This window comes from Schistocerca nitens, chromosome 6, assembly GCF_023898315.1.
Source record: "Schistocerca nitens isolate TAMUIC-IGC-003100 chromosome 6, iqSchNite1.1, whole genome shotgun sequence".
In the NCBI taxonomy this organism is placed as follows: domain Eukaryota; kingdom Metazoa; phylum Arthropoda; class Insecta; order Orthoptera; family Acrididae; genus Schistocerca; species Schistocerca nitens.
The window spans coordinates 621,149,670-621,176,222 of NC_064619.1; the positions used below are offsets into that span (position 1 = coordinate 621,149,670).

The 26,553-nt window shown below is 40.6% G+C and overlaps 1 protein-coding gene across 1 annotated transcript in view; it reads right to left on the reverse strand.

Annotated features, from left to right (window-relative positions):
• Nucleotides 1-12,598: 12,598 nt before the first annotated feature.
• The window catches only part of LOC126263531 (dynein intermediate chain 2, ciliary-like), a 284,542-nt gene continuing 270,587 nt past the window's right edge, over nucleotides 12,599-26,553 (reverse strand). The window contains exon 9 of the mRNA XM_049960624.1: nucleotides 12,599-12,779. Within this exon, the coding sequence (XP_049816581.1) occupies nucleotides 12,599-12,779 (181 nt within the window). The remainder of the gene's footprint in view (nucleotides 12,780-26,553) is intronic.

Consider the following 26,553-nt stretch of genomic DNA (forward strand, 5'->3'; position numbering starts at 1 on the left):
CCATGTGGTAAGGGAACAGGAATTGTGGAGAGTTCTTGGAGGAAGTGGTTGGTATCTTTTATATAGGGGGATATGTTGTGGATAATAGGCTGAAGGTGATGGTCTATGGAAGAAGAGATTCTCTCAGTGTAGGCACAGTAGATGGCCACAATGGAGTGTCATGTGTGGATGGGTTTATGGACTTCAGAAAGCATGTAGAAGGTAGGAGTGCAGGTAGTGGTAGGGGTGAGGAGTGATATAGACTTCGAGGAGATGGACCTAAGGATTTCAGCAGAGACTGTAGGTCATGCTGGATTTCTGAAATGAGGTTCCTGTGGCAGGGTTTGTAGGTAGATGAATCTGACACTCCAGAGTGTGCCCCATGATGAAACTAGTTTCAGAGTGTTATGGGCCGAATATGAAGAGAGATTGTGCCCCTTGGACACAAGCGTGAATTCCTTGCCAGAGGGTGAATACAGGATGACACAACCAGCCACTGTTAGTGAGCTTCCTTGTACTGAAGGGCCATTTTTGCCACACACATATCGATTTAGTGGGGCCACTTCCTAAATCTAACAGATTTCGTTATATCCTATCGGTCATCAACCGAACGACTCCGTGGGTGGAGGCACCCCACTCAGGGACATATCAGCAGAGACACATCAACCTATGGATAGTGAGATTTGGCTGCCCTGAGTCGCTAACAACCGATCAGGGCAGACAATTCGAATCAACTCTGTTTATGGAATTGTGCCACCTCTGCAGCTGCCACCGATTCCATACGACAGCCTACCATCCACAGTCAAATATCCTAGTGGAATGGTAGCACTGCACACTGAAAACAGCACTGGTATGCCACAGTAACGCATGGTCAGAGGCCCTATCCTCTACGGTGAAGCGATTAACCTATCCCAGCATAATTTGTCACATTGATAATGGACGAAGGCAATGAGAATCTCACAGACCTCATATGATGGGTCAGAGATGGATACACAACATCAGAGTCCCACTGCCATCACACCATACAACACCCACTGCATTTGTGCACAAAAACATACAGATTTGCACCAGTATAATGCTATGCACAGATGCCATCAAGCCAGTGCTGCACCCAGTGTACAGTGGACCGTACAAAGTACTAAGATGCGGACCCAACACATTCAAAATCATGTCAGCTGGCAAACCCACTACTGTGTCCATCGATAGACTGAAACCAGCATGGACTTTGGCGGAGATGCCAGGGAACAATACTGCCCCTTTGAACTCATGCCATGACACAACCTCCTTTTCCATCACAGTTGACGTCAAGCACTACCTTGCAGAAGATATCACAGAGTCTCTATATGACACGATTGTGGTATCTGCCACGTACGAAAACTGACAGTTCGACAACAGCACGGTGTTGCAATAAATTGTACCACTCCACACCGATACCACAGTCAGTCGATACAGCTGCACTGTTATCTATGCTATCCATGGACGGCATCCTACGTGTGTCAGCCCCAGACCACAATACCAGAAACTGAATGCAGGATTGGCCTACACCCCCATCACAGGATCACGTACAACCACTGTCGGACAACCTACTGACAGCACCTACAGTACCACCTATTCAGCCAGTACCAATGTCACAAACAGGCAGACTGCTGCACCAACCAAGACATCTGGCCAAGTATGAGCTAAACAGCATCTCTAGAGATGACCTGCACCACACTGCAACACAAACTCCATGCTTTTGGGGGAGAGAGCCCTGTGGGGACACAAGCTCTATGGACTACTGTCCCCAAGAATATCACTGCAAAAACAGTATCTTTGGGACTTGAGCAATGTGTTCTGAGATGCCAAGTGTTTAAGCTGTATCTGTCCATACAATGTGTATAAATAAATATTGTGTATGTGAATCGGTAACATTGACAGTCATTACACATCATGAACATCGTCTTTGTTATGCAATTCCTACAAGAATATTTTTATGTTGTGAACTTTATTTTTCCCACTTCTCATCTTATTTGCTCTTATTGTTGTGATGCACTATCAGTCTCCTGTCACTAGTTACAAATATTTCATTGAAAACTGTGATTAAAGTTGCAGCTACTGAAAGTTCACTGTTTGTCTCACCCTGTGTGGTTTGTTTACATGTGTGTGTGTGTGTGAGAGAGAGAGAGAGAGAGTATATGTGTATGGATTTCTTTTATTCCTCCTTTCTTTTTTATGAAGGGCGATTGTGCTGGTGGTTATTCAGTGTTGAATTGTAGAATGTTGCATATGAATGTAACCACTGTCAGAGAATGACTGAATGTTTTGGTGTTCAGTGGATTTGAGTTTTGGTTTAAATTTTTTGTGGAGTGGTTCATGGACAAGTGTGTGGAAAGGGGTTGAGTGGTTTTATTATTACTATCTATTAGTGTAGACAATGAATTGTTTGGCATGTGTACTTAATCATACAGTGGGATTTTCTTTTCAGCTTTGATTTTCTGTTATGTGGTAATTTTCTTGCAGGGTTAGGATGTCTTCTTCTCTAGTGGTTGGTTTGTGATTGCATTCTCTTAGGCGTTCTGCAAATGTGGAGTGGTTTACCCAATACTTCCAGGCTCTCATGTGTCCTTTGTATCTGACATCAGATGTTCTGCCTGTTTGTCCTATGTCTCTGCCATCACAAGTGTTGCACTGTAATTGAGATACACCTGATTTCTGGTATATGCCTCTGTTTTTTGTCAGTTTTGGAGTGCATGTTTGGATAGAATTGTCTGTTGTGTATGCTGTGTTTATTCTCTGCCTTCTGAAACTGTTGGTGATTTTATGTGTGAATTTGAATTTTTATGTCATTGTGTACCATCTTCTCTTATATTGTCTTGATTATTCTGCGTAGTTGTTATGGTACTGAGTGTTTGTGATTGGGTTTAGTTCTGTTGCGATGTTATCAAGGGTCTTGTGCTTTGTGCTTTTATTATACTTTTTAAATTTTGTTGTTTAGCTTTGCGAATACATTACTGCTGTAACCATTGTTTTGGGCTATCTGCATTATTATGTCAAGTCCTTTTTGGTAGTTTTCTTTGATGAGTGGCACAAAAAGCAAGCAGCACTTCCACACATGCTTCATAGACTCAATACAGTGTGTCTCAACAAAGAAAACTCACAACCCCCTCCCACACACACACACACAGATATAAACATAAAAGAAATGAATAGTTTTCAGCGTATACCTCATTAGGTTGGAAACACATACATGTACAAAGCAAACAGGATGAGACTCATAATGAACTCACATCTTGAAATCACAATTTTCTATCAAATATTTATAACTAGTGACAGAATACTGATAGAGCATCACAACAATAAGAGCAAACAAGATGAAAAGTGGGAAGAAGAAACCCCAGGACATAAAAACATGCTTATGTTTCGTAAACAGCTCTGTCGAGTGACATCCAGCATTTGACCGGATGTGAGGAAACACAGATGCCAACCAAAAACAGGTAGAATTGTAAGTAATCACTTCTTGACATAAAAAATGAGATGTGAACTGTTTTATAATCTACAAACAACACATAGCAAAACAAAACTGTATCATTCTAGATCCCACTGACAAGTCCTTAAAGTGAAAAAGGTGAAACGCATCTTGCAGAAATAAAATACAGTGTAGCAAGAAAGGGTGGTTTTTATTTACAAAACAAATAAATTGGGTTTATTTTGTATACTTACATATGTACATTTTATCATGGGTAACTGAAGGAGACAACACAAGTGCCAGTACACAGAAAATTAATATCAGATAAAGACTCCATTTGTCACATACAGAGGCCAATTAGTCCTCCTCACTGGAATAGTCCACAGAATCTGCAGTGCCACTGCCACTGTCATGGTTATCTTGCATTTCTTCTCATAGTAGATCATCTTCACTCCCATCTAATGTGTTTGTTGCGTAGCACTTCTTAAAGCCACTCACAATTGCTGCAATGGTCATGTGTGTCTGAGCAGTCTGGATCCATTCTGCAGTAAGAGATACTGATGGCTTCATCAACTTCCCAATAGGGGGTAGGGCTTGACCACCTTGAAGTCACCAACTGCTGTACAGCTGCTTCAGTTGATCCTCAAATGGCTTATTCAGCACCACATCTAACACTTGTGGTTTCAAAGTCATGACTTCTGGAACGATGACAAGATCTGTGTTTAATTTCAGGAGTTTTGCCTTCACTTGCTGGTGTCAGATTCCCACTGAAAGCACCAAGGATCAACATCCCAATATTCTTTAGAAGAACATATGGCCTCCTGCTTTGGACTGTATGGATCCTTTCTAGAATCAGCTCATTGGTCATCCATCCTTTTCTGTAGCAATGAAATATGACACTAGGCAGCAGCTTTCCGTTTGGCATAGCTTTGCAATTAAGGATAACGTAGGGTCACATCTGTGTTCCTTCAGCAAGCACATACAGCTCCAAGATGACCTGTGATTTCTCATTGCTACTGGATGGCATGTCAAAGTTTATAGGAGTCTTGTCAGCATTTCTGATTTCCCCCAAGAGGTAAGCATATTCATTTCTGTCTTGTAACATGTCACTAACACATGACCAACTGCTCCACATACAATGCTCGAAGACTCTGAGCAAGGGATGTTCGATGTCACAGCACTAGTCCATTGCATTGCCTCATCATTGTTATCCTACTGAGCTGTCTTTAAATTGAACACTGTATTTCTGTGATAATTCATGAGAAACTGCCATTCCTTCTTTAAGTTTCTTGTGCACAAATGTCACTACTTCCATTTCAATATTTGTGAAATATCCACTCTGTGAGCCAGTGGAAGCTTTCCTAGTCAACTTCACATATTTCAGACATACTTTGACCTTTCGCCTCTCTGAACATTGGCTTCTGTGGCTCCATACTTCCCTGAAGCCACATTATTGTTTGTTGCTTCTGCATGCCAAACAATAATAATACCTGCATCTTGTTGAAGAATTTGATGTTGAACCACGTTGTTGTACACCACATACCATTACACACTTTTTTGTGGAGTTTAGAGGCATGATCTCCAAAGTCAAACAATAACTTAAAAAAAATGCCACAATAGACACATTCTGCTATTGTATGACAATTCTCAAAACATATGTGTGCATTCAATGTTAAAGTGATATGCAAGGCAGAGAGTAGAGTTACAGCTTAATGAAAGCTCAAGGTTCTACTTGGTGTAGAAAAGAAAAACTCCACATCATATCCTATGAAAGGAAAATGACCCTCAACTTCTGGGCATGAATACATGATATATTGGCTGTAACTACTAAGTTAACATACTTCATCATTTGTAATTTTTTGCTTAAAATCTACAGACATTTTTAAAAGATCCTCAATAAATACATTTAATTAATCTGTTGCCATATAACTTTGTTTGCATTAAAATTGAACGAGACTTTATTTTCAAACAGGCAGTCTAAACCGGGTAGTACCTGCACATTAAGATTTTGTACAATCAATAAAGTCTGCTGAAAATGGAAATTGCTAATGGTTATTGGTAACTGAGTTTCTTCCTTTAAAAGTCTCCCTTTACTAGTTGTTATTGCAACAACATAAACTCCATTCACTGAGAGTGTTGAACAGTTACATTTGTGATGTATATTTAACATTAACTCTTGTCATATTAAAGATACCTCAGTCCCTGAAACTAAATGAATGTCCACTTCCCTATCAAAACTTTTTCCCTTTATAATAGGTTTGTTCCTCTTCCTCTTGATATTGTTCCTCCTGGCCCTGGCTCCAGAAGGTTCATTGTTTACCAACGATTTGGTTCATGATCAAATGGTCTGTTGGTGTACAAATACCTGCATTATTTATATTATTTGTGGGAAATGTGAAGGATTGGTTACTCACTAGATTCTTTTGTCTGTCATTATTGTTCTTCTTTATTTTGCAATAATTACTTTCACTTTTTCTTAAGGATCGAGGTGGAAAATGAGTCCCCTCATCGTTATCCAATTGACGGTTGCCACTTGGTGTATAATCCACATATTCTTTAGTTAATGTATGCAGATCTTCAACAATCATTAACAAGTCATTAACTATTAACCAACCTTGATACCAAATACCTTTCCTTACATTATAAGGTAATCTATGTACTAATACTTTAACTGAGTGACTCTCCTCTAGTGGATTGTCCATGTATTTATCCCTTGTCAAGTTCCACTCAGTATATTTCTCACGAGTTCCCCAACTATTATTATAATACCTTGGGTCAAATAACTCAAGCACAAATTATTCTTGAGTACTGGGTGACCAGCAATTCTTTTTAAATTTAAACCAGACATGTCCCCTTCTAAATTAATTAGTGCAAAACCTATCCTCTTTGAATCATCTCATAACTTTGGTAAAGATTTAGTAAATATTCTTAAGATGGATGCAGGGTGTACCTCCCCATCTGGCTTGAACTGTTTGGACAAATTAGTACCACTCCCAAGATGCATTTCTACTGTCAGTTCTACAGATATTCCATCGTTTCCACAGATTTTTTTTAACTCCTTAGTTTTGGATAATTCATCCCAGAGTTTTTGCTCTCTATTTCATTTGTCTCTAAGATAGAGTGAAGTGTCAATGTGTGATTCAATCTTTTCTTGTACTGTATGTTTGATTATCACTTACCTGCTCCTCTGAACTAGCAAAACTAGAGCCTAAAATAGCAGACACATCAAAAAACTTTGCTTTCTTTCGACACTTGTAACCTTGCTAGTGTGTCGGGTATTTGGTTGTGTACTAAACTTTTGATTGCTTCAAGTCCTTGTCCACATTTCTAAATTGCTCATGCACTACATTATGGACTAAATAACTCTGTTTAGTTACCTCAGCATTTAACCACTCTGTTAAAGTGGAAAATATTGTTTATGACTGAAACATTTTATTGTTTATTTCTCGCTTCATCTTATGTGACTCTCTGATGTGTTGCTCAAACTTGGTATTGATTGTGTGTATTTCCTTTTTTAATTCTAATTTCTAACCTTTGTTGCAGCTGTGAGTTCATACCTTGAGTTTTCATACTAGTAGTTAACTCATTTTTCAGATCTGCATTTTATTCCTTTGTATCAGGACTTAACTCCACACTAACAAGTTTAAACCACTCTCATTTATCTCCATTTGTCTCCCTGCCTCTCGTAATCATGGACATGTAACAAATGCAGTAATACATTTATAATCAAACTTAGCTTACTATTGTCACAGTGCCTGCCATGACACTGTACTATGTGCACAAACTTTGTTTGTCAAAACACTTGCTGTTTACTTCAAAACACAAATATGAACCTCGCTACAATCAAACTCAAAGATACTTCAGCAGGGACTGAAACAGATCACTGAATTTCTTGCAGCACTCATCAGTCTGTGATGATAACACAGCTGAGCAGTTGCTGTCAGTTGTTGAGCCACAGATGTGGTCTGTGACAGAAGCTGTGAAGTCATCATGGGACTCATGATACAATTGAAGTCCTCTGATGTTATGAATGAAGATCTTCTGACTCTTGGACTAATTAATTTTTTCTTTGATGTAGATTTAATGATTGTTCTTTGACTATTCAAATCTCAAAGTTGCAGTGCTATCAGTTGCTTTTGCACTGTTGCATAATAATGGCTGTTGACCTCCATTGCTAATGACAATAGCTATCTGTTTATTGAGAATTTTTCTGATAAAAACAATTAATTTCCAGTAATTAAAACTTCCGGGCTAAGAGGCCGTGGTCCAATAGTAGAAATACTTCTCCCTGACGTTTCGTTGCCAGCTGCGGGCAACATCATCTGAGGTGAGTCTACGACTGGCTGCTAGGCCGTGGATGTCCTGTTTATATAGAGTGCGTAGAGGGCGCCACCACTCGTCAGTGGCGCCCTCTACGCGCTCTATATAAACAGGACCTCCACGGCCTAGCAGCCAGTTGTAGACTCACCTCAGATGATGTTGCCCGCAGCTGGCAACGAAACGTCAGGGTGAAGTATTTCTACTATTGGACCACGGCCTCTTAGCCCGGAAGTTTTAATTACTGAAGACGCCGGCCGTGAAAGCCTACACGCTATAATTAATTTCCACTTCTCATCAAATTCTTATCGTCTTTCTTCTGGTTCTGCTCTGGCTCACCAAGATGAAGTGTTTCATACATTATGTTATGTGATGTACTATATTCTTGAATAAATGTTTGGTCACAATTAATTAATAAGTCTGACTTTCTATGTTTGAACTGCAAAGTCAGAATAACTGTGTATGTCTTAACTGATGTAGACTTTGTCTCATCCTGCAACTTCTCCTTTGCTGGAAGATGAAAAGGTCTCTTACAGATTATATGCACAGAAAGAAAACAAACTTCTGAACAGCACACTCATGACTTACATAAAACTTTTATGGTGGTGATCATCATTCATCAGTTTATAAATGCTATACAACACGTTGCTTAAGCAAGGTGGTATGTTACACTATAAGAGGTACTGAATATAACTGGGAAGAAAAGAGCTTCATGGCACAAATTCACTATAAGAAGGAATAGGTTGAGAGGACACATCCTTAACATTCATTTACACCTGTGCACTTTGTGCCTACTCACTTTGTGACTATGCTTGCCCTGCACACAAGTAGGGGCAACACATGCATCTTCCTCAGCAATGTGCATGCAAGCAATTCCATTCACACTTGTGTTCACACTGGGCACTTCTACTTCCGCATTGGACAAGCTACAGTCACACAGCATCTAGCTACAAGGTGCACAGATGTAAACACACCTTTAGGCATCAAGGAATAGTTTATTTGGTAATGGAGCAAAGTGTGAGAGGGTAAAAAGTGTAGAAGGAGACAAAGGCTTGAATGAAATAAACAGGTTCAGGTGCAGGTAGGTTGCTGTAGTTAAGGCAATGATGAAAAGTTGCTTCGGACAGGCTACCATGAAACCTGTCTTTGGGTTGAAGATCACAACAACAACACATGTTGACTCAACCCTGACTTGTTGTTCGGCTGGACAGTGTTTCAGTTAATGGATGATCTACTGGTAGCAGTTCATTTTTACTTATCTGAGATATGAGTCTTTTTGCGATTAAAGCCTAAACTGTTTGCTGTGAATCAGGTGTGTGACTTTTTTAGCTACCATCTGATTTAAAATTTTTTTCTAAAAAATACAGTGGAACCTTGCTTTATGAGCATCTCCCATAATGCGCAATTCACATAACAAGCAAATCAAATTGTAAAAAAAAATCACTGACTTAACGAAAGATGTTTTGCATAATGAGTGATGACAATTTGTGTGACTTCACCAGCTGTTTGCATTCAATCAACAATATGAACACCATTCATTGTCAGCATGACATGTGAACAATGTCTTCAGTACGTACTGCAGTCTGGGTTTAGTGCTCTTTCTGCTACCATCTTAATGCACGCTGTGATCACACATTGTTTTCAACTCTCGTTCACACAGTTTTTTTTTTTTTAATGCATATTTTAATAACCTTCATAGAAATGTCCCCAAGAAGATGACCATAACAGAAAGAAAATGACCTTAGAAATGAAACATAAAATAACTGGAAAACATGAATATGGCGTGAGTGCTACTGATTTAGCATGCACATACAATCAGTCTATGTCAGTTATTTGCACTATCCTCAAGAACAAGGACAAGATTAAGGTGACAGATGCTTCAAAGGGAGTGACAAGAGTGTCTAAACAATGGTTCCATATTCTGGATGATGTCAAAAGATTGCTACTTATATGGATAAATGAAAATCAATTGCAAGGTGACACTATTAACAAGAGCATAATTTATGAGAAGGTGAGAATGATTTTTTCCGACCTTGTTAAGAAGACGCCAGGATCATCAGCAGTCAAAGAAGTGTTTTAGGGAAGCCGTAGATGGTTTGAGAAGTTTAAGGGAAGAACCAGCATCCATAGCATTGTGAGGCATGGCAAAGCAGCCAGCTTTGATACAAACGCAGCAGAGAACTTCATCAGCAACTTAAAGATGCTCGTAGATTCTGAGTGATATCTGCCACAAGAGGTTTTTAATTAGGACAAGGTGGGTCTATTCTGGAAAAAGATACCAAAGCATACCTTTATAACAGCAGGAGAGAATGCATTGCTTGGTTACAAGCCAATGAAAGACTGTCTCATACTGCTATTCTGTGCCAATGCAAGTGGCAATTTGAAAATTTAACCACTGCATGTTTACCATTTAGAAACGCCATGAGCCTTAAGAAGTGGTAAATCCAGAAGAACAGTTTAAATGTGATGTGGAGATCCAACAACAAGGCTTGAGTGACGTGACTTTTTTGTGGTGAATCAATGGAGTGTTTGGTATCTTAGTGGAAAAATATTTTAGATGAATCTTCCACTCCGTGTCTTGCTTGTTATGGACAACACTCTTGCCCTACTCCAGGTCTACAAAATCACCTCCTTGAAGAATTTCAATTCGTCAAGATCCAATTTCTGTCTCCTAACACCACTCTGTTACTCCAGCCTATGGACCAGCAGATTATTTCTAACTTTAAGAAGCTCTACACTAAAGCACTCTTCGAGCATCACTTTGAGTTGACTGAAGCTACCAATCTCACTCTCAGAGAGTTTTGGAAATATCACTTCAACATTGTTGCCTATGTCAAGATGATTGAAGAGGTGTGTGAAGGGGTTACCAAGAGAACTCTCACTTCTGCCTGGAAGAAGCTTTGGCTGGAGTGCGGAGTTGAATTTGACTCTGAGGCGTTTGAGTCAGTACCTGTGGAGCCTGTAGTCAATGAGAATGTGTCTTTGGCCTCGAGAATGGGACTAGAAGTGAATAACAATGACATTGATGAACTTGTGGAAGGTCACAGCCAAGAAATGACCACCAAAGAGTTTATGGAGTTGCAGTGTGTTTCACAGCAGGAAGCTGTGGAGAGGAGTTCGGAGGAAGAGGAGGAGGAGGTAATAGCAAAATAGCAATCTTCTGGTGGAATAAGAGAAATGCTGAAAGCATCGGAATCAGTTGCATTGTACATTGAAAATCATCACCCCAATAAAGCAGTGGCAATGCACACCACAACTATGTTTAATAATAATACTGCATCAAATTTTTACCAAGTGTTTGACCATTGGCAGAAACAAATGTCTATAGATAGCTTCCTAGTAAAAAAGAACTAATTATGTGATGTGAATAAGAATAATACTGTATGTATAATTTTCTTTGAATAAATGGCATGAATAAGATAAAACTTTTAGTAATTTTTCTGCGTGGAATGCACTATCATGTTTTACATTAATTTATATGAGATAAATTATTTCACTTAAAGAGTGTTTTGCACTATGGGTAAGATTCTGGAATGAATTATGTTCGTTATGCAAGGTTCCACTGTAAATTAAAATGCAACTGTCCCCATACAACCTAATTGTATCTCTGGTTATCCAGAACATTCCACACAAGGTGAAAAGGAAAAAAAAATTAATTAAGGAGTGTAGCAGCTTACTTTCAGTCATACACTTTCTGTTGTCTGACCCTCCCAGATAACTGTGTGTGTTGAAGCATCGCCTCTGGGATGGAAGGTGTGCAGCTGCAGAATGAATCCACCTGATGAATTAACAATGAGGGTCAGTGTGCCACCCAGCCTAGATGTGGTATTTACGTGGTTTCCCACATCCCACTAGATGAAAACCAAGCAGGTACCCAAGTCCCACATCAGTTACATGATTTGCAAACACTTAGAAAACTTTTGCTCACCTTTACATTAATAACGCTACACACAGACAGTTGTGGTGCACACTTTCCATCCCAGTGAGTAACTGGGTGGTGACAGGAAGGGTATCTGGCCACCCGTTATGTTAACCATGCCAAATATGTTTATAGCCATACTGACCCTTCACTGATGCAGGACAAAGGAAAATGAACAACAATCACCTTTTTGTCTGGTTGCTAATCTAGTTATTTTTGCATGAATCTCCCTGTTTAAAAATGTCATAATGTTTTCTGTCCACTTGATTCACTTTCCATTTTGGGTAAATTTTAATGCAAAATCTAAAGAAAGTAGTGACTGGTTGAATGCCAGACTCATTTTTTAAAGTGCACTTAGGTACTGAGTTGTACTGAATGCTTTATGCAAAAGGAAGTGGTACTGTCGCAGGTCTCAGTAGTACTCACATTTTTAATCTGCCCTGAAAAAGATGATTTTAGTATACAAGTGAGGAAACAATAAGAGACAATGACTGAATATTCTCTTACACACTCTTTCTCCCACCAATAATATTTTTGCAGATTTTAGTGAGTGACGAAAAAAGAAATTAAATGTTGCAAGAGTGAACTTATCCATGTAATATCCATGTCATGTACACAGGCACACGTCTTTCCACTAGTGCAGTAGACATCTTTGATGCCCCAAATTATTAGTTGTAAAGTAGTCAAGTGGACACATGAAAACAAGCTATACTTATCTGCAAGACAAGTAGAAACATGGATGAAGTTGGAATCTCGCAATAATAGGCAACTATCTACTACATGTGTCTTTCAATTTTCTGTTGTGCCTGAATTACTTAAGTAAAATAATCACAGTACACACATATGCCTTAGAAAGAAATATTATAGGTACAGTACTTTGTTTTTGTCACAATTTCTTTTTTCATCATTAATTGAATGGAATTTTAGCATGCTTGCCTTTAATAGTCTATATCTGGAACATCTGGTGGTGGCACTAATTTGTCAGGCTCCCGTACAAATGACAGCAGTTTATCCAGTTTCATTATTTCAAGTTCTCTTGGCTCAATCTGTGGTCCTTTCTTTGGTGGTTTCATTCTCTTGCGTAGATTTGGTGAAATCTTTAGGCTAGTAACGCAGCCACTGTCAAAAGAGTTATTGAAAAACATTATTAGATTCTTATAACTCATTTTCTGCAATCAAAAAATAGCTGTTAATGCTTACTTCTAGAAGTAAAACTTGTTCTTGCATTTTACATAATATGTACCTGGTTTTCCGAAAATAGTGGCTACAGGGAATTAAAAATAAACAGGATGTCCCACATAACATGAGTACCAGAGATGTTTCAAAAACAGTTCAAGACATCAGACTGATGTTTTCAACAAGCAGTTTACCATACTGCTAATTTGTTAACTTTTTTACCTAATGAGATACTGATGTAACTACATACTTTATTAATGGAACCATCAGCTCTCAAGAGAGTGAAATGAGGAGCACAGTGCTTGTAGCAAATATTTTCATAAAATTAGGAAGAAAATGCACTGAAACAGAACTTGGAATGCTTGTACTAGTCAACGTTTATTAAAAATCTTCTTCAAAATCTTGAACTGCATGTGAAATATTAGATATGTCCTCAATACATGTCAGACTGAGTATTAAAATGTAACTGTCTCACTTATGCAATATGTTTGATCCTAGGTTAAGGAAAGGATCCAACACAAACATATTTCTTGAAACTACAGCTCACTTTTTCAGCATTTTGGCACTGTCATATGGTTTTGACTAGATAATTGGCACTTTGGATTGCTTATCTACAAATTTTAGTTTATTTTGTAATTAGATTTTGTAATTGGTGACATTAATAATGTTGATAAAAATGTGCAAGTAAAAGGCACTTCATTGATTACATAACGTAAACTCTAAAATTTTACATAAACTATGACTGTGATAAGAAACTGAAATTGCTTATGAATTTAAAAATATATTGAATCGCTGAATCCATGTGGTTGAGTGCTGAAACCCAACCCAAAATCAAATATGAAATTAATAATCAAAAGAAATGTTCAAATTTGAATTTCCACTTAAAAGAAATATGATAACTTACGCAAGCATTATTGTAAATCAAAGAAAACTAATTGTGATGGTTTGTACTAATAAAACAGCGACAGTCACCAGAAAAAATTTATTAATCACTCAATCACAACTAGTTTCATGACCACGAAGTCACATCTTGAGGTGAAAAACTGGTGAAGCTTAACTTTCACTCGAAGATATAACTTTATGAGCATGAAAATAGTTGTGACTGACTGATTAATAAATCAGTTTCTGGCGGCTGCTACTGTTTTAATAGTAGAAAGGATTACTACATCTGTGGCTGCCCCAATACCAAGTGATGTATGATTGTGGCGATTTTGTAATAGTGAAAAATTATAACTGACTGTTGAGAAACTATAAATATGTATGTGTGTGTGTATGGGTGGTGGCTGGTGTGGAGGGGGGGGGGGCACTTCCTGTGCTGAATGCCTTATTACCAATGTTATAATATGGATAAATAAGAAAAGCTGATCATCAATGGGCAACAGGAGAAAACAAATAAAAGATGTGAAAATGTATGAGCTTTTGGAGCCAGTGATTCCGTCTTCTCACAGAACAGTTTGAAAGTAGGGAAGAAGAATGAATGAACAGTATTTGTGATGCTTAGGAAATGGGAAGAGTTATGGAAAAGTCACCCAGAATCCTGGATCTGGGGAGATTTACCAGATGGGATGAGAAGGAAAGACTAATTGTTGGTACTGCACTGGACAACATTTCAAAACCTGAGAACTTAAAGGTGGAAGGTAAAGTAATATGCAAGACAGAGATTGCTGGGAAAAAACCATTGTGAAAGAGTCAATAAGAGTCAAATGCTAAATAAATTATACAAGGTAGACAGCTGAGGAGGAGGGGGAGGGGGGGAAGACAGATCAGACAACAATTTATCTGTAATAATCACCTCCCTCTCCCTCACCCCTCTGCCTTTCACCTAAAACGCACTTAGCTTTCTGCTCTTATGGATTACTTCACTGTGTTTTTTCAGTAATCTCTGTCTTGCTTATTATCTTATTTTCACCTTTAAGTCCTTAGGTTTTCCGGTATCAAAAATCAGTCATTGTTTTTCATCCTGTCCATTAGTCCTAACCCCAGTGTTCTGGGCGACTTACCACTTCTCATTTTTTAAACATCACTAATCTTTTTCCTTCATTCTTCTTCCTTTCCCTTTAATACTTCTGCCAGAAGAGTGAGCCATTGACTCCAAAAGTTTGGGTGTTGCCACACCTTTTATGTTTTTCCTCCTGCCGCCACTTCATGAGTAGATTTTATATCTACCCATATTATACATTCAGACACTGATTATGTTCATTATTATATACATTGTTACATATAAAGCACACCACTTACAATTTATAACACATCAGTCATTTTGAAATCTTCAAAAAAGCTTTGGAGAGTGGAACTACAGCCAAAGAAATGTGAAAAACAGTTTCACCCACTAGAAAGTGGCAGGTAGAACTCGAAGTCCCATCATTCAGAAAGTGATAAAAATTTAATGAGGATATGGAATGACTACTCATTGATTAAACACATCTAAATTCATTTTCACAATTCTGTGCCACAGAAATTAGTCCATACATTCCAGTGCACATGTTCCAAAAAGCTGCATGCGAAAATGCACTTTTACAGAGGTCATGGCTCAGGTTCTATTGGTCACACAGGTCAAGTGTTTGGGATAGCCCTTCGCCTAGTGACCATTTGTACACCTATTGGAAGAATGGGCGTACTGTAGCTATCCAACAGTACTGGGTCAAAATTTATACATTATGTACTTCCTCCAGCTCAGAAAAATTGAGCAAATTTGTTGGTTCTAATGCATTAGGAATGGTCTAGGGTGAAACTTGGGTGGCTCCTGAGAAAATCCCAATAAACTATGGGTTTTGGGGACTAAAAGTAGAAATTATGGGGATGGCCACTTCAGTAATTTCTATTCATGGTAGGTCCATGAAATTTTTACTGTATCTCTTAAGACAATATTCTTGGAGATAATGATATTTTCATCCTCAGTGTGTCACAAACTCACTCTTTCTTGGACTAAGCTTATCAGTTTCTCATGCTCCATACTTTGTGTGCAACAATGCTGGTCGATTTGACCAAAGAAAACAAACTGATCTGAATTTCAGTGATTGTCATCTGAAGTCTGTAAGTTCGGGAGATACGATCAGCTACAGTGTGACCACACATGTAATGGTGTACTGATTGAAAAGATCGGCCATCTCTGACTGATGTCAGTCATCAGCAGAATCCATTGATATTGACGCCAATGTGACAGCAGCCTAAGGAAAAGGTTGGGGTGGGGAGGTCAGGTATAGCAGGGTAGGGTTAGAGGATGGTAAATCGCTACTGGGAGCATGCAGAAATGAGGTGGAGAGAGTAGGGCAGTTAGGTGCAGTCGGGAAGTTAGACAGATGGTGGAGGGTGGGGGGGGATAGCGGAAAAGTAGAGAAGTATAAAGACAGGTGCATTGGTGGAATGAGGGCTGGAATGGGAACAGGGAAGGGACTAGATGGGTAAAGACAATGACTAAAAAAGGTTGAGGCCAGGAGGATTACAGGAATATAGGATATATTGCAGGTACAGTTCCTACATGTGCAGTTCAGAAAAGCTGATGTTGATGGGAAGGATCCAGATGGCACAGGCTGTGAAGCAGTCATCAAAATGAAGGACGTCATGTTGGGTGGCATGCTCAGCAACACGTTGGTCCAGTAGTTTGATGGCCACAGTTTGTCGGTGGCTGTTCATGCACACAGACAGCATGTTGGTTGCCATGGTCACAAAGAAAGTAGTACAGTGGTTGCAGCTTAGCTTGTAAATCACATGACTGGTTTCACAGGTAGCCCTGCCTAACTCAGTTCACAATCCAGAATTTCTTAATCTCAAACAGTGCCTCACCATCATTCCTGAAATCCCTCAACATGCAAACTAACCTTACATCCGCAAAAATATCCACAATTCACAACCAAAAAACTGATCCCAACCTTATAATCCTACCTGCTGACAAAGGCACAATGCTGTTGTTTTGAACCTCAAGGATTACCTGGCAGAAGGACTCCACCAGCTGCTGTCAGATTCATCCATCTACAAACCCCATAGTGACTCCATCTAGAAATACAACAAGATTTCCAGTCTCTCCTCAAATTGTTAGGCCTATCTGAGGCCTCTTCTAGGAGTCAACCTCCCTCCCCATCCCTACCACTCCCTGCACTCCTACCTTTTATATGGTTCCTAAAGTCCATAAACCCAACCACCCAAGATTCCCCATTGTGGCCACTTACTGTGCCCCCATTGAGAGAATATGTGCTCTCATAGACCTACACCTTCAGCCTATTACTTGCAACATACCCTCCTATGCAAAAGATACCAATTATTTCCTCCATCGACTCTCCACAGCCCTGTTCCTTTACCACATGGTGTCCTGCTCATCACTACTACTGCACCTCACTTTACACTAATATCCATAATTCTTATGGCCTTATCACTATTGAACACCACCTTTCCCAATTCGCAACAGATTCCAAACCAACCACCTCCTTCCCAGTTGCCATGACTAACTATATCCTCACCCACAATTACTTCTTCTTTGAAAGCATTACCTACAAACAAATCTTGGAAACAGCTGTGGGCACCCGCATGGCACCACCCTATGCCAACCTATTCATGGGGCATCTAGAGAATCCTTCCTAATCACAAACCTCTCATCTGGTTGAGATTCATTGATGATATCTTTGTGATCTGTATCAATGGTGAAGACACCCTATCGACATTCCTCCAGAGCCTCTACTCCTTCTCTCACTTTCACTTCACCTGGTCCTACTCAACCCATCAAGCCACTTTCCTTGATGTTGACCTCAACTTCAAAGGCAGCTATATCAGTACCTCTGCTCATATCAAACTTACCAACCACCAGCAATACCTCCACTTTGACAGCTGCCACCCATTCCACACCAAGAAGTTCCTTCCACGCAGTCTAGCCACCATGGCCATCACATCTGTAGTGACAAGCCGTCCCTTTTGAAATATATCAAGGGTTTCACTGAGGCCTTTATAGATCATAATTACCCTCTCACCCTTATACAAAAACAGATGACCGTGTCTTATCTTTACAATCACCAACACCTCCCTAAGTCCCACTATGTGGCCACAGAGGAGTGTTCGCCTCGTGACTCAGCACCACCCAGGACTGGAGCAACTGAACTACATTGTCTTGTCAACTTCTGAAATGAGAAATATCATATCCACTATCCTTCCCACATTGGTATTCCACCACCCACCAAACCTTCACAGTATCCTCATCCATCCCTACATGACACATGCTCCAAATTCCTTACCTCATGGCTCATACCCCTGCAATAGACCTAGATGCAAGACCTGTTCCGCACATCCTCCCACCGCCACCTACTCCAGTCCAGTCACAAACACACCTATCCCATCAAAGGCAGGGCTACCTGTGAAACCAGTCATGTGACCTACAAGCTAAGCTGCAACCAGTGTGCTGCATTCTATGTAGGCATGACTACCAACAAGCTGTCTATCCCCATGAATAGCATCTGACAAACTGTGGCCAACAATCAACTGGATCACCCTGTTGATGAGCACACCAACTAACACAACGTCCTTCATTTCAATGACTGCTTCACAGCCTGTGCATCTGGATCCTTCCCACCAACACTAGCTTTTTCCGAACTGCACAGGTGGAAACTCTCTCTACAGTATATCCTATGTTCCTGTAACCCTCCTGGCCTCAACCTTCATTAGTCATTGTCCTCACCCATCTAGCCCCTTCCCATTCTAGCACTACACAGCCCTCATTCCATCAATGCACCAACACCATCCCACACCGCCATCTGTATAATCTGACTGCACCTGCCTGGCGTACCTCCATCTTGTCTCTGCACATTCCCAGCAACACTTTACCATCCCCAATCCCTACCCTGCTATCCCTATGCCTTCCTGCCACTGCCTCCTCCTTACCCCCACCTGGTTGCCTTTCCCATAATGCACTGCTGCTTGCAGTCTGGCTTCAGCTGCCAGAGACTGCAGTCATGTGTTTGTGAGTTTCATTATACTGTTATTATTTGGTCTTTAAGCAGTTCTTATTGAAAGCCATCAGAACCAGGAACTTTTGTTTTCTTTAGTTGCATAGGCAAACTTCCTCTTGTTAAAATGGAAAAACTATTCCACTGTTTCAGTATGGCCCATTCAGCTCTCTTTTTAATTGTCCCTGTAAACAGTTATCTTTCTCCTTATTGTCTCCTGATAGTAAAGAGCCCATTTTATCAAATCCACCCAACCTGCTGTCATGGTTCCATGCTTTCTTCTCATAACTGTGAGTTTGGTAGACAACCTGATCTTTTCCCTCAGATTCTTACCCAGTACTCTCCGAGCATTTCTATTTATGTGCTGATTCATCTATACATATTCTGAGTGTTCAAATCTAATCTGCAGTATTTTTTCTTTATATACCTTTTTCAAATCTCTGTAGGTATGCATGTGTCCGGATCATTCCACCATACCACGAGCATACAGACACATTCTACATGCTGCATGAAGCTTTTGTCTTAATGTTGTGTGCTACTTGTTTTGTAGAATCTCATATCTTGAAATGTAAACTTTAATGAGCACAGATTTTTCTTGAGTGACTTTAGTTGCTTTCCATAAATCAGTGGCTTTTTTATTTGAATTAAACCTTTAGGTAATGGGTTACAAGTAACTGTTTATTTCAGTTTGCTATTGCATGGGGTCCAATTTATTTTTATGATGTCTTAAATCAGCGTCTGTGAACAGGACTCACTCACTTCTAAACTTTCGATTTTCAGGAGGAAGGGTTTTGAGTTGTGGTCGCTTGTCATATTATCTGTAACAGCCCATGAAGACACATTGTTGACAACATGACAATTTGTCACAATTACATGTTTGTTTATTTCTGTTCCTACTCTGGTTTGGTATGTTGACATCTGATCTGGATTGTTCAGCACTTGTGGAACCAATTCAGCTATCGCATTTACCAGTTCCACACTTCTCTCATCCATTGCATGGCTATGCTAGACCACAGATTTGGGATTATCATTTAGCATAATATCAATCAATCAATCAAGAATCAATCAAGAATTTTATTCACCGTAGATCATTTTACAATGATATTGGCTTCGTCATACAAGATGTACTAGTACATACAAAATAATAAAATAAACTTCTGTCAATACATTATAGAATACATTTGAAGCATGGCAGTGTACCAATTTACAAAGGATAGCTTTTAAGAGTTAATGCAACAAGCTATCTTATAATCTAATATAATATGGTATTTTACTGTTTATAGTATAAACTTTATAATTACACACGTTTAACCACAGCACAAAATAATATGTTTAACTACAGACAACTTTTAAATGCTTATATTCTCCTCAGGCATCACAAAGAATTCTTTAATGTCATAGAATGGATGATCTAACAGCCAGCTGTACCACTTGATGTGATGTTTAAAGCTTTCCCGGCGTACTGATTGTTCCATAAAAACACGGGAGAACTGCCGGATATCAGTAACTTCCTGCCACGATATTTCGGCGCAGAGTCTTCTGGCCATCTTCAGGTGAATGCCACTGTAGTAGTACTGGCGAGTACGCGCTGAGCTCCGCTATTTAAAGCCTTCTGAGGTGACATTGCGCATGCGCTGCTCAGCGTGCGCGTTCATAATGGCTCCGTGCGCTGCGCCTCGCGTCCTCCATTGTGAAAGCCTGGCGTATCGGTGTCAGGTCGATTTCCATCTTTATGCAGATAACTACGTCGACTACGAAGTTTCTCTATAACAGGATTCCAAGCAGAGTTCAGCTGATAACCGCTATCTCGATTGATGAGAGTCTCGTTGTCAGACAATCTTATTTCCACAGATTCATTGATAATCAAGCTCCAAAAGTTTGATGTATGGGCCAAAATTTTTGTGTCGTCGTAATTCATGGAATGGTATGTGGAAATACAATGTTCGGCGATTGCAGACTTGGTGGGTTGGAGAAGGCGAGTATGCCGTTGGTGTTCCACAATGCATTCCTGCACAGTTCGTGTTGTTTGCCGTGTATATGATTTGCCGCATTCACACGGAATTTTGTAAACACCTGATTTACGCAGGCCCAGGTCGTCTTTAACGGATCCCACCAGTGATGAAATTTTGGAAGGAGAGCGAAAGATGACTCTCACTTGATACTTCCTCAATATTCTGCCTATCTGTGAAGAAATATTCCCAATAAATGGTAGATAAACAGTCGACCTGAAGGCCTCTTCCTCTTCCTTGTTCCGTCGTTTGTAGGTCTTCATCACTCTGTTCACTTGTCTAGGTGAAAAGCCATTCTTCAGTGACTTCAGTCACTAAAACTGCAAAGTAGTGATTTATTGGTCAGTTTTGATGTGGTTTCACTGTTCACAAAGGTGCCTCTGGTGGACTCACTACACCTCATTGGCAATATGTTTGGTGCAGACATTACAGCGTTGTTTGAGCACACTCTCTCCTCTACATATTTTATATTTAACAACGAATTTTACGAACAATCTGATGGTGTCTCCCCTGGTGGCCAATCTTTTTATGGAGGATTTTGAGGAGAGAGCACTAGACTCTGCCACTTTTAAACCGACAGTATTTTGGCTGTACGTTGACGACACTTTTATAGTGTGGCCTCATGGTCTGGACCGTCTCCAAGAATTTTTATGTCACATGAACTCCATACATGAAAACATAAAGTTTACCATGGAGATAGAGAGAGATGGTTGTCTGCCATTTTTAGACGTCTTGGTGCGACGGAAGAGTGACGGCACACTTAGTCACTCAGTGTACAGAAAGCCCACTCATACAGACCTGTATCTACAAGCTACTAGTTGCCACCATCCAGCACAAACAATGGGCATTCTCAAAACCTTGGTCCACCGTGCCCATACTATCTCTGACGCTGACAGTCTTCAAGCAGAACTGGAACACCTGCAAAAAGTATTTCTGGAGAATGGCTTCTCACCTAGGCAAGTGAACAGAGTGATGAAGACCTACAAACGACGGAACAAGGAAGAGGAAGAGGCCTTCAGGTCGACTGTTTATCCACCATTTATTGGGAATATTTCTTCACAGATAGGCAGAATATTGAGAAAGTATCAAGTGAGAGTATCTTTCGCCCTCCTTCGAAAATTTCATCACTGGTGGGGTCCGTTAAAGACGACCTGGGCCTGCGTAAATCAGGTGTTTACAAAATTCCGTGTGAATGCGGAAAATCATATATAGGGCAAACAACACGAACTGTGCAGGAACGCATTGTGGAACACCAACGGCATACTCGCCTTCTCCAACCCACCAAGTCCGCAATTGCCGAACATTGTATTTCCACAGACCATTCCGTGAATTACAACGATACAAAAATTTTGGCCCATACATCAAACTTTTGGAGCTTGATTATCAATGAATCTGTGGAAATAAGATTGTCTGACAACGAGACTCTCATCAATCGAGATAGCGGTTATCAGCTGAACTCTGCTTGGAATCCTGTTATAGAGAAACTTCGTAGTCGACGTAGTTATCTGCATAAAGATGGAAATCGACCTGACACCGATACGCCAGGCTTTCACAATGGAGGGCGCGAGGCGCAGCGCACGGAGCCGTTATGAACGCGCGCGCTGAGCAGTGCATGCGCAATGTCACCTCAGAAGGCTTTAAATAGCGGAGCTCAGCGCGTACTCGCCAGTACTACTACAGTGGCATTCACCTGAAGATGGCCAGAAGACTCTGCGCCGAAATATCGTGGCAAGAAGTTACTGATATCCGGCAGTTCTCCCGTGTTTTTATGGAACAATCAGTATGCCGGGAAAGCTTTAAACATCACATCAAGCAACTCTACGGGGAGGAAGTGATGGAATTTATTCGAAGATTCGACAAGTTACGTGAAAGAAGAGCGAGGCTGCTGAGCTCGTTGATATTCTTATTAAGTTGCAGAGACAAGGGCATTATTCCAACGTTTGCCAAAATTGTGCATTTCATAAATACCACTGCTGCAAACAACATCAAATGTAAAGCAATCATGGCTTTGGTGAGAGAAAGGATTCGTTTTACTCGGCGTGAATTGGATTCTGTATCAAAGGACATGTTCCACATACATTTGGAATCGGCAGCAAGACTATCTTCTCTGTCGTGGGACTGGGTGGATGGTGTGACATGGGCTAAAGCGAACTGGAACCATGATAAAGCTGTGGCGAGGCAAACTGCCAAGATTGACAGACTTTCTAAACAGATGCAGCAGGAAGTTCCAGCTTGACGATCTGCTGTTAATTTGACAGAGAAAACTTTAGATGACGTGACTGTGTCTGTGCTAGCAAAAGGACTGAATTTTGCTCCCACACCTGTTTCACCGCCACTAGTGGATTTCATCAGTGCCATCGAAGAAGCTGTACGCCGTCTTGATATAGATGAAGCGGAGGAAGTTCGTCGAGAGTCTTGCGGTGTATTGACCAGGGGTGCACCAATGAAGAATAACATCTCGCCCATGGAGAGGATAGCCCTCCGTAACTTACGAGCAGATGTGGATACAGTAGTCTTAACATCTGACAAAGGAAACGCTACTGTCCTCATACCAAGGGATGACTATATTAATAAGATCACTGTTTTATTATGTGATTCAACGTATCGCAAAATCGATAACGATCCCACGAGCCCAGTAGTGCGAAAAACAGCAGAACTTTTATCAAATAGTTCTCTACCGAAGGAGGTCATCAAGAGACTGAAACCAAACAGTTCAGTTCCACCTAGGCTATATGGACTGCCTAAGATCCACAAGGAAAATGTGCCATTACGTCCAATTGTGAGTAACATTGGAGCAGCCACCTACGACCTAGCAAAATTCTTGGCATCTTTGCTCAAACCAATGATAGGCAAGTGTGCACATCACATAAAGAATTCTGGTGATTTTATCAGTCGACTTCAGTCACTAAAACTGCAAAGTAGTGATTTATTGGTCAGTATTGATGTGGTTTCACTGTTCACAAAGGTGCCTCTGGTGGACTCACTACACCTCATTGGCAATATGTTTGGTGCAGACATTACAGTGTTGTTTGAGCACACTCTCTCCTCTACATATTTTATATTTAACAACGAATTTTACGAACAATCTGATGGTGTCTCCCCTGGTGGCCAATCTTTTTATGGAGGATTTTGAGGAGAGAGCACTAGACTCTGCCACTTTTAAACCGACAGTATTTTGGCTGTACGTTGACGACACTTTTATAGTGTGGCCTCATGGTCTGGACCGTCTCCAAGAATTTTTATGTCACATGAACTCCATACATGAAAACATAAAGTTTACCATGGAGATAGAGAGAGATGGTTGTCTGCCATTTTTAGACGTCTTGGTGCGACGGAAGAGTGACGGCACACTTAGTCACTCAGTGTACAGAAAGCCCACTCATACAGACCTGTATCTACAAGCTACTAGTTGCCACCATCCAGCACAAACAATGGGCATTCTCAAAACCTTGGTCCACCGTGCCCATACTATCTCTGACGCTGACAGTCTTCAAGCAGAACTGGAACACCTGCAAAAAGTATTTCTGGAGAATGGCTTCTCACCTAGGCAAGTGAACAGAGTGATGAAGACCTACAAACGACGGAACAAGGAAGAGGAAGAGGCCTTCAGGTCGACTGTTTATCCACCATTTATTGGGAATATTTCTTCACAGATAGGCAGAATATTGAGAAAGTATCAAGTGAGAGTATCTTTCGCCCTCCTTCGAAAATTTCATCACTGGTGGGGTCCGTTAAAGACGACCTGGGCCTGCGTAAATCAGGTGTTTACAAAATTCCGTGTGAATGCGGAAAATCATATATAGGGCAAACAACACGAACTGTGCAGGAACGCATTGTGGAACACCAACGGCATACTCGCCTTCTCCAACCCACCAAGTCCGCAATTGCCGAACATTGTATTTCCACAGACCATTCCGTGAATTACAACGATACAAAAATTTTGGCCCATACATCAAACTTTTGGAGCTTGATTATCAATGAATCTGTGGAAATAAGATTGTCTGACAACGAGACTCTCATCAATCGAGATAGCGGTTATCAGCTGAACTCTGCTTGGAATCCTGTTATAGAGAAACTTCGTAGTCGACGTAGTTATCTGCATAAAGATGGAAATCGACCTGACACCGATACGCCAGGCTTTCACAATGGAGGGCGCGAGGCGCAGCGCACGGAGCCGTTATGAACGCGCGCGCTGAGCAGTGCATGCGCAATGTCACCTCAGAAGGCTTTAAATAGCGGAGCTCAGCGCGTACTCGCCAGTACTACTACAGTGGCATTCACCTGAAGATGGCCAGAAGACTCTGCGCCGAAATATCGTGGCAAGAAGTTACTGATATCCGGCAGTTCTCCCGTGTTTTTATGGAACAATCAGTATGCCGGGAAAGCTTTAAACATCACATCAAGCAACTCTACGGGGAGGAAGTGATGGAATTTATTCGAAGATTCGACAAGTTACGTGAAAGAAGAGCGAGGCTGCTGAGCTCGTTGATATTCTTATTAAGTTGCAGAGACAAGGGCATTATTCCAACGTTTGCCAAAATTGTGCATTTCATAAATACCACTGCTGCAAACAACATCAAATGTAAAGCAATCATGGCTTTGGTGAGAGAAAGGATTCGTTTTACTCGGCGTGAATTGGATTCTGTATCAAAGGACATGTTCCACATACATTTGGAATCGGCAGCAAGACTATCTTCTCTGTCGTGGGACTGGGTGGATGGTGTGACATGGGCTAAAGCGAACTGGAACCATGATAAAGCTGTGGCGAGGCAAACTGCCAAGATTGACAGACTTTCTAAACAGATGCAGCAGGAAGTTCCAGCTTGACGATCTGCTGTTAATTTGACAGAGAAAACTTTAGATGACGTGACTGTGTCTGTGCTAGCAAAAGGACTGAATTTTGCTCCCACACCTGTTTCACCGCCACTAGTGGATTTCATCAGTGCCATCGAAGAAGCTGTACGCCGTCTTGATATAGATGAAGCGGAGGAAGTTCGTCGAGAGTCTTGCGGTGTATTGACCAGGGGTGCACCAATGAAGAATAACATCTCGCCCATGGAGAGGATAGCCCTCCGTAACTTACGAGCAGATGTGGATACAGTAGTCTTAACATCTGACAAAGGAAACGCTACTGTCCTCATACCAAGGGATGACTATATTAATAAGATCACTGTTTTATTATGTGATTCAACGTATCGCAAAATCGATAACGATCCCACGAGCCCAGTAGTGCGAAAAACAGCAGAACTTTTATCAAATAGTTCTCTACCGAAGGAGGTCATCAAGAGACTGAAACCAAACAGTTCAGTTCCACCTAGGCTATATGGACTGCCTAAGATCCACAAGGAAAATGTGCCATTACGTCCAATTGTGAGTAACATTGGAGCAGCCACCTACGACCTAGCAAAATTCTTGGCATCTTTGCTCAAACCAATGATAGGCAAGTGTGCACATCACATAAAGAATTCTGGTGATTTTATCAGTCGACTTCAGTCACTAAAACTGCAAAGTAGTGATTTATTGGTCAGTATTGATGTGGTTTCACTGTTCACAAAGGTGCCTCTGGTGGACTCACTACACCTCATTGGCGATATGTTTGGTGCAGACATTACAGTGTTGTTTGAGCACACTCTCTCCTCTACATATTTTATATTTAACAACGAATTTTACGAACAATCTGATGGTGTCGCCATGGGGAGTCCTTTGTCTCCCCTGGTGGCCAATCTTTTTATGGAGGATTTTGAGGAGAGAGCACTCGACTCTGCCACTTTTAAACTGACA